At 38.2% G+C, this 14,170-nt stretch overlaps 1 protein-coding gene across 17 annotated transcripts in view; it reads right to left on the bottom strand.

Annotated features, from left to right (window-relative positions):
- The window catches only part of otofa (otoferlin a), a 125,675-nt gene that overhangs the window by 62,299 nt on the left and 49,206 nt on the right, over window positions 1-14,170 (bottom strand). For all 17 annotated transcript variants that reach the window (XM_037537792.1, XM_037537789.1, XM_037537791.1 and 14 more), the window contains exons 4-5: window positions 9,115-9,214; window positions 3,927-4,123 (exon numbers count right to left, since the gene is read on the bottom strand). In XM_037537792.1, the coding sequence (XP_037393689.1) occupies window positions 3,927-4,123; window positions 9,115-9,214 (297 nt within the window). The remainder of the gene's footprint in view (window positions 1-3,926; window positions 4,124-9,114; window positions 9,215-14,170) is intronic.

Below are 14,170 nucleotides of genomic sequence, written 5' to 3' on the forward strand. Positions count from 1 at the left end.
GGGAAGTGGCAGCCTAATTAGAAGCACCTCTCCGACTCACTGGGGGGTGAGAGCTGCTGAGGGCGAGTATGAAAAGCAGAAGAACATTACTGTGGGATGAAGAAAAGGATAAAATGATTAAGATGATGAGGTGAAAGAGAGAGGAGAAGAAATACTGGGTGAATCATCAGAAGAGGACAAAGAACAATAGAGCTGTCAAAAGTGAAAAGTCTTAATGTAAGATGGACAAAAACACAACGAGAAATATAACATCAGAACAAAGAGTTTAAATAATAGAATAATAAAAAATTTATAACAATTTAATAACAACTTAGTGTCCTCTCTGGAGGGAGCCTGCAGCTATTTAACCTAATCTGCTGCAATTTGGCAACATATCTCTCTCTCTCTCTCTCTCTCTCTCTCTCTCTCTCTCTCTCTCACTCTCTCTCTCTGTCTCACTCTCTCTCTGTCTCTCTCTCTCTCTCTTTCTATGTCTCTCTCTCTCTCTCTCTCACACACACTCTGTCTCTGTCTTTCTATCTCTCTCTCTCTCTCTCTCTCTCTTTCTATCTCTCTCTCTCTCTCTCTCTTTCTATCTCTCTCTCTCTCTCACACACACTCTGTCTCTGTCTTTCTATCTCTCTCTCTCTCCCACTCTCTCTCTTTCTATCTCTATCTCTCTCTCTCTTTCTATCTCTATCTCTCTCTTTCTCTCACACACACTCTGTCTCTGTCTTTCTATCTCTCTCTCTCTCTCTCTTTTCCATTACTTGAGATAAGCGTCTTTTACTGAGGGCAAATCCAGGGTCATGGTCATGACAGTCCAGGTTCATAAAGCCAACACGGATCGAATGAGGGACAGACATGATGAAATACAACCAGACAAACAAATCCAAACTATACAAACAGCAAACAACAATTCAAACAAAGACCTGCAACTAGACATGTGAAAACACAAGGCTTAAATACATGAGGGTAAACAAGGGACAGGTGGAAACACAGGTGGAGACAATCAGGGGTGGAGTCACGAAACAAGAGGGCAGGACTGAAAAGCAAAACAAAGCACATGGACAGGACTGGGAAGTAAACACAACACGAGCACATGAACAGGGCTAGGAGGGGCCAATCGTGACAGTATATCTGTAAGGGGGAGCGAGGAGGCGGACGCACACGCTGAGATAAGCGAGATTTATTACGGGCAAATCCAGGGTCGTGGTCAGAACAGTCCAGGGTCAATGAGCCGACACGTACAGAGTTGGGGTAAGACATAACAAAGACTAGAATCAACACAACCAAAGACCAGGTACAAAGACACGATACAAAGGTACAAAGATACAAAGACTGGCAAACGGAAGGGGCAAACACAGGGCTTAAATACACGGAACAATGAGGGACAGGTGATAACAATCAGGGGCGGAGTTACAAAACCAAAACATGAGCACATGGACAGGACTGGGAGGAGCCAACCGTGACAATATCACTTTTATGTTTCATATAGTTGCACTGGAAAGAATTATAAGCAACGCATCAAGAAAGCAAACGAGTCATTATACCACTGAAAAATACGAACATATTTTGATAAATGATTGAGAAACTCTTGGCTGTTGTCTTGCCAGCTGCTCAGTAACACTGGACTTGAAGTCTGTTTTTCTTTAGTTGACACTGGGAACCAGATAATGTTATTTACAAATCATGAGCATCATTAAATAGCAATGTTTAATGCAGAAACCTTGCAGTTCATTTAGTAAATAGCTTTGTTTACCTGATTACCACCATTATCATAATGCTAATTTCCACTAGCTAGTTATGTGCTTCCCTACATTACATTAGTACCAAGCTAACAGTGAGGTATATTCACATTTTACAGCATATCCTCCAAGCTCCAGCTTAAACACAAATATTCAAAACCTGTCATTTGCATTCAGCTAGTATGTTGTTTGCTAATGATTTCCCTTTTACTGAACGCCATTAAGGCACTAAAGATGCCTGCACATGTCACATTCATATTTTTTCTCAAACTTTTCTTCTGTTTTTCACTGTGGAGTGACTAAAACAGTGGTGGCAGATTCTCTTTTAGTTACTGTCTAGTTTTGATTAGTTACAATAACACAGTCAAGTTTGGTAGCATAGCTGTGTAGTCAGTGTAACAACTGGAATTTAGGGCAAATCATGGATAGGTCAGTTGAATTGATGTGAACTGAATTGATTGGTGCCCTGATGGTAATGCTTGTGAAAATAATGCTGGTGTTTGCACTAGCCTGAAGATAGCTACACTTTCCCTGTATCTCCTCTTCTAGAGGGTTCACCAGGGCTTTGCCGCAAATCTTAAAGTGTCTCTGAAGGTCTTTAAACCTGGCTGCCTGAGCAGATTCTAACAAAGTGAAGGGATTGAAAGGCCTGAAGCATTTAACTACTAACCTCAGCACTGTTCCCTCTATCAGTGCTCTACAGACTGCTGTCTGCAAGTGAAGAAGCTCAAAAAACCCAATATTCATTCTAATCCATTCATAAGTATTTCCCTCCTCCCATACATACACACACAACATACATACACACACATACACACACACACGCACAATTGCTGAAGATTAGTGTTCTTGCAGACTGATGCAGATTAAAACAGAGTAGCATGCTATACCTACACGGTGGGTATGATAGATCAGCAGGTCTGTAGAGACCGGCAGGCTTAGTGGAAATCAATACAGCATCCCACACACTATTCAGCAGGAAAACACCCTCTAACACTGAGTTCTGAATATTAGTCATCCAGTAGCCATTATTCTGCAAAATCTCACACAAAATTGCAGCACATGTCAATAAAGCAGCATCAGGGATTCTCTAACAAAATAATACAAGCACTCACAGCATTATAAATACTACAGTTTAGTTTTCTCATGGAATTAAAGTTACAGAGGAGAAAAATACAGAGTTATTATTATTATTATTATTAATATTGCTGCTTTCGTTCATAGATGTAGAGCTGTGCAGTAAGGTAGTGATGTTGATGTTCATGCGTTCCTTATTTTGTCTCATTTTATTTATGTCTCACAAACACACTTCTAATCACTGATGGTGACAAATACCAGCTGTTCAAAATGTTTCACGCCTCTAAAGTTATTACATAAAATAATTATGAATATTCTGTCATCTGGAGTGTCTGATGGTTGACATTTCAAAACATACATTGGCTACAATGTATTTTTGAATCCTTTCATGGTGGAGGCATGCGGGGAGTGACAAGGCAAAATAATCCCCAAAAGAAAACTTTTTTTTTTTTCAGACTTTCCACTATTTTACCATCATCAACAGTACATATTAAAACTCTGGAGACATGTGTAGGTTCACTGGTAAATACAATGGCATGTTGTAGACATCATGACCCCTGGTTCTTATCACCATCACTGTAAAGAAATTCAGTTTACATTTAACACATTTAATACATTTAAATTTACATTTAACCACGCTTTCTCAACAAATGAATTTTTATGCAGTTGATTGAACTATGCAGAAAAGTTTGAAAGATGGATGAAATTCTAGAAAAAAATAATTTTGCTTTTTCACAGGTTTCACAGATTTGCTTGTATGCTTTAAGGATAAATTGATCTTTTTATGATGTACAGTATCTAGCCAGCATAGTGGAAAACTGCTATTGTCATTTACATTCAATTATTCACAACACAGTCCAACATTTTAAACTGAAAGATTGATAACTGAACATTATGTAGCAACTCTAAATAAGCATTCCGGTGGTCAGATGTGACTAATTACCATATTTTTACTTTGCTCTGTGCTACAATTCCTCATAAGATTATTTAAAGCGTGTACACCGAGTTCAGTTGCTTTGAAACAACACATTTGTACACATGGATAGGTCAATTGAATTCGTTTGAACTGTCTGGTGAGAATAATGGTTGTTATAATGATGGCCTAACTTAGGCCACACTCACTTTCGGAATGTGGGGATGCCGTGGCTGGATCGTCCCGGCGGTGTCCCTGAGCTGTGGCTATGTGAGGACAGAAGACTCTCTGTCTCAAACTGGAACATGCCATCACGATCATCAGGAACGTCAAGGAATTCTCCATCACTCCAGCCCCGCACACTCCCATCCATTGGCTGGTACCAGATCTCTATGGAGATGCTCGTCTGTAAGAAAAGACTGGATTAACCCCTTAAACCCTGGGCTTATTATTCAGTTATTAATCTCGAGGCTTATCATCCAGAAACATAACAACTATAATTATTCAATAACCTCTATGGGACTGACCAACAGGTCATTAGCCTTCTATACACACGATAAGCTGCACCACAATACACGACCCCACTTTAGTCTAACTATATTATATTGTTGTTTTGTTGTTATCCTGTTAGAGCATATTTCCACAATATAAACTAGAGTGGTATGTTTAGGTGTCCATTGTTATGTAGAGAATATTACTTTGTAAAAAGTTTGTTAAGATTATATAGCTAGGAGGCTAATGCTATTAGCATTTATTCTAGCCACCATCCACGGAATGACTGTTTTGCTCATATTTTCAACTCTTTAGAGAAAAAAAGTTTTGTTTGATTCTACAAGATTCTGTATAATTTCAGACATTTTGTGAGTGGGTGTCGGCAGAACAGTGCAGTAAATTGTTTCATATCAGCCAATAAGTTAAGGTAACAAGCAAGCAAGATAACTATTAGCCAAATTAGCATAATCCCAGATAGCAAGAATATACCAGCCCGCAGACATGAGAAGGTCAGCACCCCATTGACTGTATGCTACAGCAGGTCCACCCCTGGATCACCCACATTACTATCCTGCGTACAAGGTCTAACTAGTTTTTGATCTCCTCAAACTTATTTTAACTGCAAATAGTCTTTAATTGTGGAAAATAAAAAAGACAAATATTACAAACAAGGAGAAACAAGTTACAAACACAAGAAAAAGCGATAATGACAGGGCCTAACATAAAATGTTGCTGACACTGTACTACATTAAACTTATGTACTAAACTAATTTACAAGAACAATGAAAGAAAGAAATGAGGGGGAAATTAAGTAAATTGCAATTTGGAAAAAAAGAAAATTGAGTGGAAAATGAGCAATGAAAATTTTGTCTAACACTCTGCTTAACCACTGATGGCTTACGAAAAACAATGAGCAAAAAGCCAGTGGACCGCCTTTTTTGCCATCACACTAGCATGACTAAATTATCATTATAATACCCTTGTGTATGAGTATTTCAGAATAAACTTGCAATTATATTAATTAATGAGGATAATTGTCATAATTTTGGTTTGTAAAAGCTTGTCATTATACAAAAATATATGGTCATCATAGAGCTGTCATCCTTACTAAAAACAGCTTAGACCAGCATAGATTTTATGCTATTTTATGCTGGTCTAGTTCTGGTTTAGTTGGTCATCCAGCATGGTCAAACTGGTTGACAAGCATGCAAAACACAACATATGCTTGTCTTGGTGGTGATCAGTGGAGCAGCTCCCATTAATGCTGACCAGCATACCACCATCCAAAACACTATATGGTAACTTTACAGGAGAAGTATCCATTCAGCATGAAATTTACACTCAATGTAAAGAGCAACAGGCATTTTTAAAATATGTCAAAAACTGGAAAACAACAAAAATGGAGATACAAGGCTTTTTTTCCGACAACAGCGATATGCTGTCTTCTATCAGGGGTTATAGAGGTCATTAACAGCTTGTTCTCTTCTACATGTCACAAAACATCACACTACAAGAGATGTGCAATAGGTAATATTTATAATAATATTCTCCATTAAACATTTTCCTATTTAATGTCACATCTATTCTAACTTATTATGATGTTACCTATGATCCCTGGCTGGACTGATTAGGCTAAGGTATCATATTGGCACAAGAGACGTAGCAGGCTGAACACTTCTCCTGGGATCGACGTGCTGGCATCAGTTACCCTCTCCACTCATGTTTACAAACTCCTTAGCGATGGAACAAGGAAACGTTTAGCCTCTGCCCCACCTGGCCCTGTGATTCCCCAGCCTGCCTCCTCCCCAGGGAGCAAAAAGTAGAAAAAGTCAGGAAACTGGAGAACTGCAGCTTTAGGACTGAGGCTTTATCACAACAGCTTACCAAACAATAAATTAGGGTGCTAAAGGGACTTGCATGTTTGGTCACATTGTGCCACTAGTGAATAAATTTTTGACACAGGAAATAAACAATGTATGAAACCCTATTTCTAAAATCTTATCAATGAACAAAAATCTCAATCCTAGACAAGCTGGAGCAAACAGAAAACTAAATCTTAAGGTGCTCTGCAAATAAAAGTCAAAGAATTACTGCTTGGAATATTTCTACTTTAAGCCGTAGAATGAACTTTTTTCCTGATTTGGAGCTCCCTAAAATTCTGCACTATCCCTAATTTTTTGTAGCGAGTTTAAATTCATTTTAGCTACCAGGAACAATATTAACTAGCATTGTAATGCATGACTAAATCAGTAGAAAAGAAAGCAAAATGCATCATAATAAATGAAACACGTTCAGGATTGCATCTGAAGTGAACTTATTTATAGCATTCAGCTGACGCTCTTATCCACAGGTAGGCTACGGTACTGTAAGGAGTCTTGCCCAAGGACTCTCATTGGTATAACGTAGGGGGACTGAACTCCAGGATAGAAGGCAGGAGTATTACCTACTACACCGTACCAAAAAAAAATTAATCAACACCATGAATATAATATAACTGGAGTATAGGTATATTCTATAAATGTAAAATTTATGATATTATAGGTATTTGTGTAGTTAGCTAAGTGCTTGTTATACTGCTGTGTGCTATAGGCTAGTCTTGCTGTGACTGGGCCAGCTAGTTGCAACGTATGCACTACTTCAGATGCCACGGCACTACTGATTTAAACTGATTTCTCATGAGGGAAACTGAAGCATCAGGCACTGCACATATTGTATTCTGAAGACAGAGACAGTACAGTGACAGAGACAGTACAGTGACAGAGACAGTATAATGACAGAGATAGTACAGAGACAGAGACAGTGTGGGTGAAAGAGACAGTACAGTAAAGCTGAACAAATATAGTATATTCCAGCAGCAAAGGAGAGATGGCTGCAAGTTCTTCTTTCCTTAAGCTTTGCTTTGTCTTTGTCACAGAGCCTGCATCTGAACAGGACATAAAGCTGTGAACTGTAATTACATTTAGAGTAAAAGCAAGCTAAGTTAATGTTGAGGAAGTGTCTTTGCAATTGCAATTGGCTGTAATCTGTGTATATATGTATGCAGAGAATGTTGATGCTGAGCAGACAAATACTACACTTACAGCAGAAACAAATACATTTATGCGCTGAGATATTGCTACTGTGCTTAACGCAATAAAACTTCGTGCACATTTTAATCAATGTCATGAACAAATGTTCTCATCTTATATTGTAATAGACAGGCCTGTTAGTAAAGGCTGGGAAAGCTGGGTTTCATTCAGTTAGATGGGGTGTGGTAACGTGTTTAGCCAGTGATGTTCTCTATCTCTGTTGTGTTTAATCATGTCAGCAAGAGCAGAGAGCAGCAAAATGAACAATTCAAAGTCAATGGAAGGTTATAATAAGCCACCTCTGGGCCTGAACCTTTATTATTTATCACTGACATAGCGAGAAGAGGAGGGGAGCCCAGTGTAAATCACACCCAGTATGATGTTTGACAGAAGAGCCTCTTTCTACAAAGAGATGAAATAAAGTGGAATCATAGGGTTCCAGCCAGAGAAAGCACATGTAACCATGACAACAGAATTTTCTGCAGGTCGTAAACAAAAGTCGACTATCTCACACTATGGGATTATGGTAGGTGTCTGGAAAAATGAGGTCGAGTTTTCATAAGTGACAGAGGGTGGGTGTCATTGATTGGACTTCTATCATCGCCCTCTTATCAGAAAACAAGCAATATACAAAATGTAGTGTGCTTTGCATGCATACATACATGATAAACCTCAATTCTTTAATTAAATTCTATTAGGCTTAAACTGAACGCCAGTAGAAAAACTGGTATTTGGTGTTCTACCTTAAAAAATATATATTTTTTTTTTGTTTGTTTTTGTATGCATGCTTATTCTGAAAGTGATGCCTACAACAGGTTCCATAAAAGTTGCTACAGGCATATATTAACCCCTATATTAACTGAAGTGCAAGTTACCCACACCACAACAGACCCTGCATTTTAAACTTTACACTGGTAATACTTTGAATGCTTAACTTCTTATTTGGCCTTAAAAACAAAACATCCATTACTTTCATAAACAAAAAGTGTTTCTGAATGTTGCTAGCATATGGCTTCTGCTTTACACAGAACACTCTTAATTTGCATTTGTGAATACAGCGATGAACTTTATTTACTGATAGTTGTCAAATTATTTTTGAGCCCATATATCACAGAAACATGTCAGTTTTAATGTAGTGCTGTCTAAGAGATTCTCTGGATTACCGGAATCTTTGATTTTTGACCAAGATAGCAGCACGAGGCTCAGCATTTCACCAGTTTAAGTGATAGTGTTTATTTACCTAACTATCCCCTGCGTTTTCACTTGACTCTCTCATTCAAACTTCAGACACAACAGACTACTTGATATTAATCATCACTGCACAAACAATTTTAGACCATACTTATTTTTTTACATATGCTGCTCTGGCAGTACATATGCATTCTCTCCACCCACTCTGTATATGCATATTATATTTATAATTGCATATCAATATTTTTACCACTCTATCATCCGTAATTGTATAGACTGTAACTGTGAATTGTTGGTTAATTTTCTTTGTGCTTTATATGTAAACCATACTGTATTTTGCACTTCCGGTTAGATGCATTTCATTGGCTCTGTTCCTGTACTCTGTACAATGACAATAAAACGTAATCTAATCTAATCATTTTATATGCAAACATGACTGTACAACCTGTTAAAGAATGTATTTTTTCACATTTTAAAATTGTCAACATTCATAGTTTTAAACTGTCCTTACCCCTTTTTGGAGCATCAACTACATAATTAGTGTATATTTACAAAAAAATGAAGCTGACATTTCACATACACTTCCAACTTTTTTGTACATTCCCATATACACCCACACAGGCTCTCATGTCATTCCATCTCTTACCTGAATAGCTGTGTTGTTGTCATCTATGAGTGTGTCAGACACCTCCAAATGACCCTCTTCCACCACCTTCTGCAGAACCATCCGGAAGGTGCCAATCAACCTGTGAAGAGGGGAAAAAACACTCATGCTTCAACATCCAAAGCAATAACACGTTCCAACATCCCAGCTCGTTTGTCTCACTTGAGGCTTCCACTGCCCACGCCTGCATGTTGTGTCTATAGCTGGTGATGGTGATACACAGTGGCAGCCATGGGGAAGAACATCAGCCTTTACATCTGCATCACAGCAACAATGCACATACTCACATACCCACATGAAAGGTCATCTCTAAGAATATCTTTTTACTTTTTTTTTTTTTACTTTTTCTGCTTTAAAGATTAACAACAAAATGTAAGATGTAAAATGTAAGAACCAAATGCTCTTTAGAAAGACTATCATGATGCAGCTACAGTATAAGCTTGTTTACACCTGGCTTTAACATGTGTTTTATGTCTGGATTGTATCTAGATATATACTTTGGTTGGATTTAATTTACACTTGTCATAAAACTTGTGTCCTCACTGTGAGCAGATGAGATCCAGTGTTCCTTTAAAAAGCACATCAAGACATATGTCACCTTCATTTATTTTTTTCCACTTAACATATGAATTGACAGTTTGGCTTGGGTGCTTTCACTTGGTTTCAGGATTACTTTTCTCCATCTTGCATTTCACGTTTATCCTGTCATCTGCTAGTCGGCACTTGGCAGTTGCATTTCATGCAGTCAAATGAAATCCAGATGTGATCCTATCATCAGAAACATATATTGGTGCAAGGTGTAAACAGCCTCTATGTGTCCAAAAGTATTTTAGATGCACTCATTGCTGTGTTTCACAAACACAGCTTGCATAATCTCCCTAGAAAAGCACTAACGATAGAATAGAACACTCTAGAGCAGCCACACATGAGCCTTTGGACACAATGTCCATGGCAGGTACCTGATAGAGGGGCATAAACCCTTCCAGTGTTGCTCTGCAGAGCAGAGGAATTGTGTTTTCCAGATTGATGGAGCTCTAACCAATAACTCTGTGATGAGTTGGAGTGGGGTTTGTGGTCCAGAACAAATCATTGAACATCATAGCTGAATGCAATCAAATCACAACAATGCTTCAACATCTAGTGTAGGGTCTTCTCAGAAGAGCAAGGCTGTTACTGCAGCAAAGAGGGTGATATTCCATATTAATAGCTTTGATTTCAGAAGAAATGTTGGAACAGTAGCTGTGTACAAATTTTTGGCCATATAGTGTATTTTGAAATCTCCTGATATATATATATATATATATATATATATATATATATATATATATATATATATATGTGAGAGAGAAAGAACTACACTTAAGAACAATTCTCTGCTGTTCATGTCTCTAAACTGAAGCACTGAATGCAACCCCTTCCTTGTTTAGAGGAAATTATATGCTGAATAATTTAGATCTTTTCTCATGCCATATAAAATTATAAAATGCTTTTTCACCCAAGACATAATTTCATTGCAATCAGAAAAACTACGTATAACCAATTACTGCATTCTAAGACTTATTATTCAGTAACTAAAGGGACTTCAATGCAAGCTGGTTGAGCTAGTCTTAGATTATAGAAGTGTGTAATAAAACTTTGGGGCTGCTGATGCACTCTGGCCATTTAAGAGTTTCATTTGAGATCTTTATCAAAGATTTTTTAAATTATTTTTTTTAAATTAAATTATTATTATTATTATTTTTTTTTATAATAATCACAATTCCTTTTCAAGCAGTGATTATGACTGTACTGCAGGAATGTAACACAGGAGTTTTACTAACTCCTGTTTACATCATCTCTTTCTCAAATGCCATGAAATCTGTCATCACAAAGCTGTCAGTGCCACACTGACCTTCACTCCTCATTTTCAGAGGGGCCTCAAGACCAGAACAGAACCTTGTGTGGTCCTGCAGTGAAGTGGCTTCTTTGTCATAGACTGTAGACTGGCATGAACGCTTGCATGGGTGAATAATTCACTGATCTGGGATCAGGTTCTGGCTCCTGATGCCCTTTTCAAAAGAACGTTTATGCATTATTGATCTAGCATACAACAAACAATTGACTTTCATCTACTTCATAATTTACTTCATCCTCCCTTTTCAAGACACATCCCTTTGTTGTCTGAGTCAAACCCAGGAAATTTGCAGCACCAGACTTGCACCTGATGAGTTCGTTCCATGGTTGGCTGAGAACAGACGTTTCTTAGGAGGGTGACTGATCCTGGCTAACTTCATTTTCCAGCTGATATCTTTGCCTGATGAACTGCATCCCAAAGGAGGCATCACCATTTTCTGGAACAAGAAGACTATTCAGGTACAGGTAAAATCCAATTCAGCTGGTGCCAGAATTATGTCCCTCAACACATCTTGTTCAACTTCCAATTTTCCAGAGTATTATCTACTCCTCTGAGTCATATGCTCCTCGGTGTAGCTTTTTTTATTTGGAGTGGGGGCTCATCTGAAGTATGAATGTAAAGCAGTGTTAATCACAAGGTTGGATTTTCATTTGCTAGATGAAGCAAATCAGCTCCATTTGAGTCCAAGGTTAAACCATAGCAAATTCATGAGGCTTAATCAAGACTACATACATGCTACTCAGACAAGGCCTACTAAATGAGTAAAAAAGGCACATAGCAAAATATATGGTTAAAGATTGCTCTTGATAAAGTGTGATAAATACAGACATTATAAAGATTATGCTGTAAATATGGTATTAACCCCTTAATATGCCAAGCTTATTAGATGTTAAGCCTTATTATTTACCAACTACAGGGACCTCAGCGCAAACTGGTTGAGCTACTCTTAGTTCTATAAGTGTGTAGTAAAACATTGGGCCCTGGCCCTGATAGAGGTTGTGTTTGCATCATAATATCCACATTACAGCCCAACTTTCTGACCTCCTCTGAGCTCCTAGAAAGAGTCTGCAGGGTTTCGAGGTTCAGAGTGGCTGTAAGGAAGCAGCTATAGCGCCACCAGCTGGACATTCTTGAATGATTTACTAAAGTCAGTGAATTTACCTCCAGTGCAGCCTAGTGCATTTTCATGCAGAGACACTTTTGTAAAATGTATTTTCTGTGGATAAAATCCAGTGTGCACTGGAAAATGCACATATAGCTATTATCATGAAAGCTCCATTGGCCTGAAACTGTTGACTGCAGCCCAAAGAAAATCTGCTACACTTTAAATTTGAGGAAAAGAAAAAGACAAGGACACACATTGAACTATTTTCATGTATAAATTAAGTACAATGACAAGTAAAGACCTGAGCCCACTTTTTTGGCTTTATTGTATCTTATTCCATTTGTTTATACATCTTATTAAATTTGCTCACATGTAACAGTGATCGTTCACTGTAGAGATGATAAGGAGATACCTAAGGATTTAGAGGAATGACATGTGTTCTACTGATGCTTTAATTATTCAGCAGGATCCTCTCCCTGTTCTGTGACCCATTCAAAGACAGGCCACCATAGACACCAAACATACACTTTGTTCCACTGTAACATATGCAGTGTGATACGATAGGGTCACAAAACAGAGAGACCGAAGACATTGAAAATTAATAAGGTCAGAGATAACCAAGCAACAGGCTCATCAATTTTGTACAAAAACAAACAGTGAGGCATGCTGCATTTGCATTTGAGTAATTATGTGTTTAGTTAGGTATTTAGTTCTTCATTTCCATTTACTTCATTTACACTGACTTTAGTTTCAGAGTAAAGTTAGACTGCAAGTTCTTCTATCTGGTCTAGGTAGCTGACAAGGTGGACATCCAGCTGAGCAAGATGAAAACACTATTTTGGTAAACCAGCTGATGTGTTTTCACGGTTAGCTTAGTCATACAGGTTGTCTTGCTTGATTATGCTGGTCAACCAGGCTGGTCATGAAGGTCAACTCGCTTGATGTTATGCTGGTCAACCTGCTTGTTAAGACTGGTTCTGATGGCAACTTGGTCTTGCCTTTCAAACTGGTTGACCAACGTGGTCATGCTGGTTGACCAACTTGGCAAAGCTGGTGTAGATATATTTATTTAAAAAGTAACTTTGAGCTAGCTTGATTTATTTTCACCATACAGAAGAAATGCTCCTTTTATTACATTTTTTTGAGTACCTACGCTAATCTATTAGCTTGATATGAATATTATCTCTACCCTAGCTACAGTCACTCACAAAAATCTTAAAAACATTACACAAAACATTGTTACAGCACTATAGCTATAAACAGTGAAAGTACAGTAGCTATGTTGCTAAGACTAGCATGCTAGCCAGCTGAATGCTTTCTCAGTGCGCAGTTAAGATGTGAAACACAGAGCTTTTTTTTATTCTGTTACAGAGTCAAGTTAGATTAGATGTTATGGTAGCACTTAGCAGCGGTCATCCACTCCACAATGAGGCAAAAGTGACAGAAAATCTATAAACAGCCTGGTCATAACATTTTAACTGTGACTCATGCCAGCAAGGGGCCAGGAACTAGAGAACAAGCCCACACACACTCTCTCTATCACACACATGCACACATCCCGGGACTCTAATGCCTGGCACAGGAGACGTGTCACGCCTTGTCAGGACAGAGGGTTTAGCCGTCACTCAGCTGAGTGTTGTAGTTCTAATGGTGACAACCATGCCCTGCCGGTATTAGACGAATGAAATTGCTACACTCTTGAGAAAGAGTGGAGGAAGTGTTAAGAGAATTCTCAAGGCCGCACATTCACTACAAGAGTAGATGTTTTCCAGTTGGTTTCAAAGTTTCTGCTAAACACACAGTAAACAAACAATGAACACCTATTTGCCCTCCATGCTCTGGCCACAGATGCAGTCTTTTGTAGCAATTGGTGTGAGGTTGAACAAGCTGTACAGAGCACCAGCGAAAAGTCCCAATTAATCTAATTCTAATTAATTCTAATTAAATCTAAGAGAATGCTCAGAACTATGTTGTATTTTTCAACATGCCCAATTTATAATAATATAATAACAGTCTAGGGCTGATTGTTTAGCGATCTT

This window comes from Pygocentrus nattereri, chromosome 4, assembly GCF_015220715.1.
Source record: "Pygocentrus nattereri isolate fPygNat1 chromosome 4, fPygNat1.pri, whole genome shotgun sequence".
Taxonomy (NCBI): Eukaryota; Metazoa; Chordata; class Actinopteri; order Characiformes; family Serrasalmidae; genus Pygocentrus; species Pygocentrus nattereri.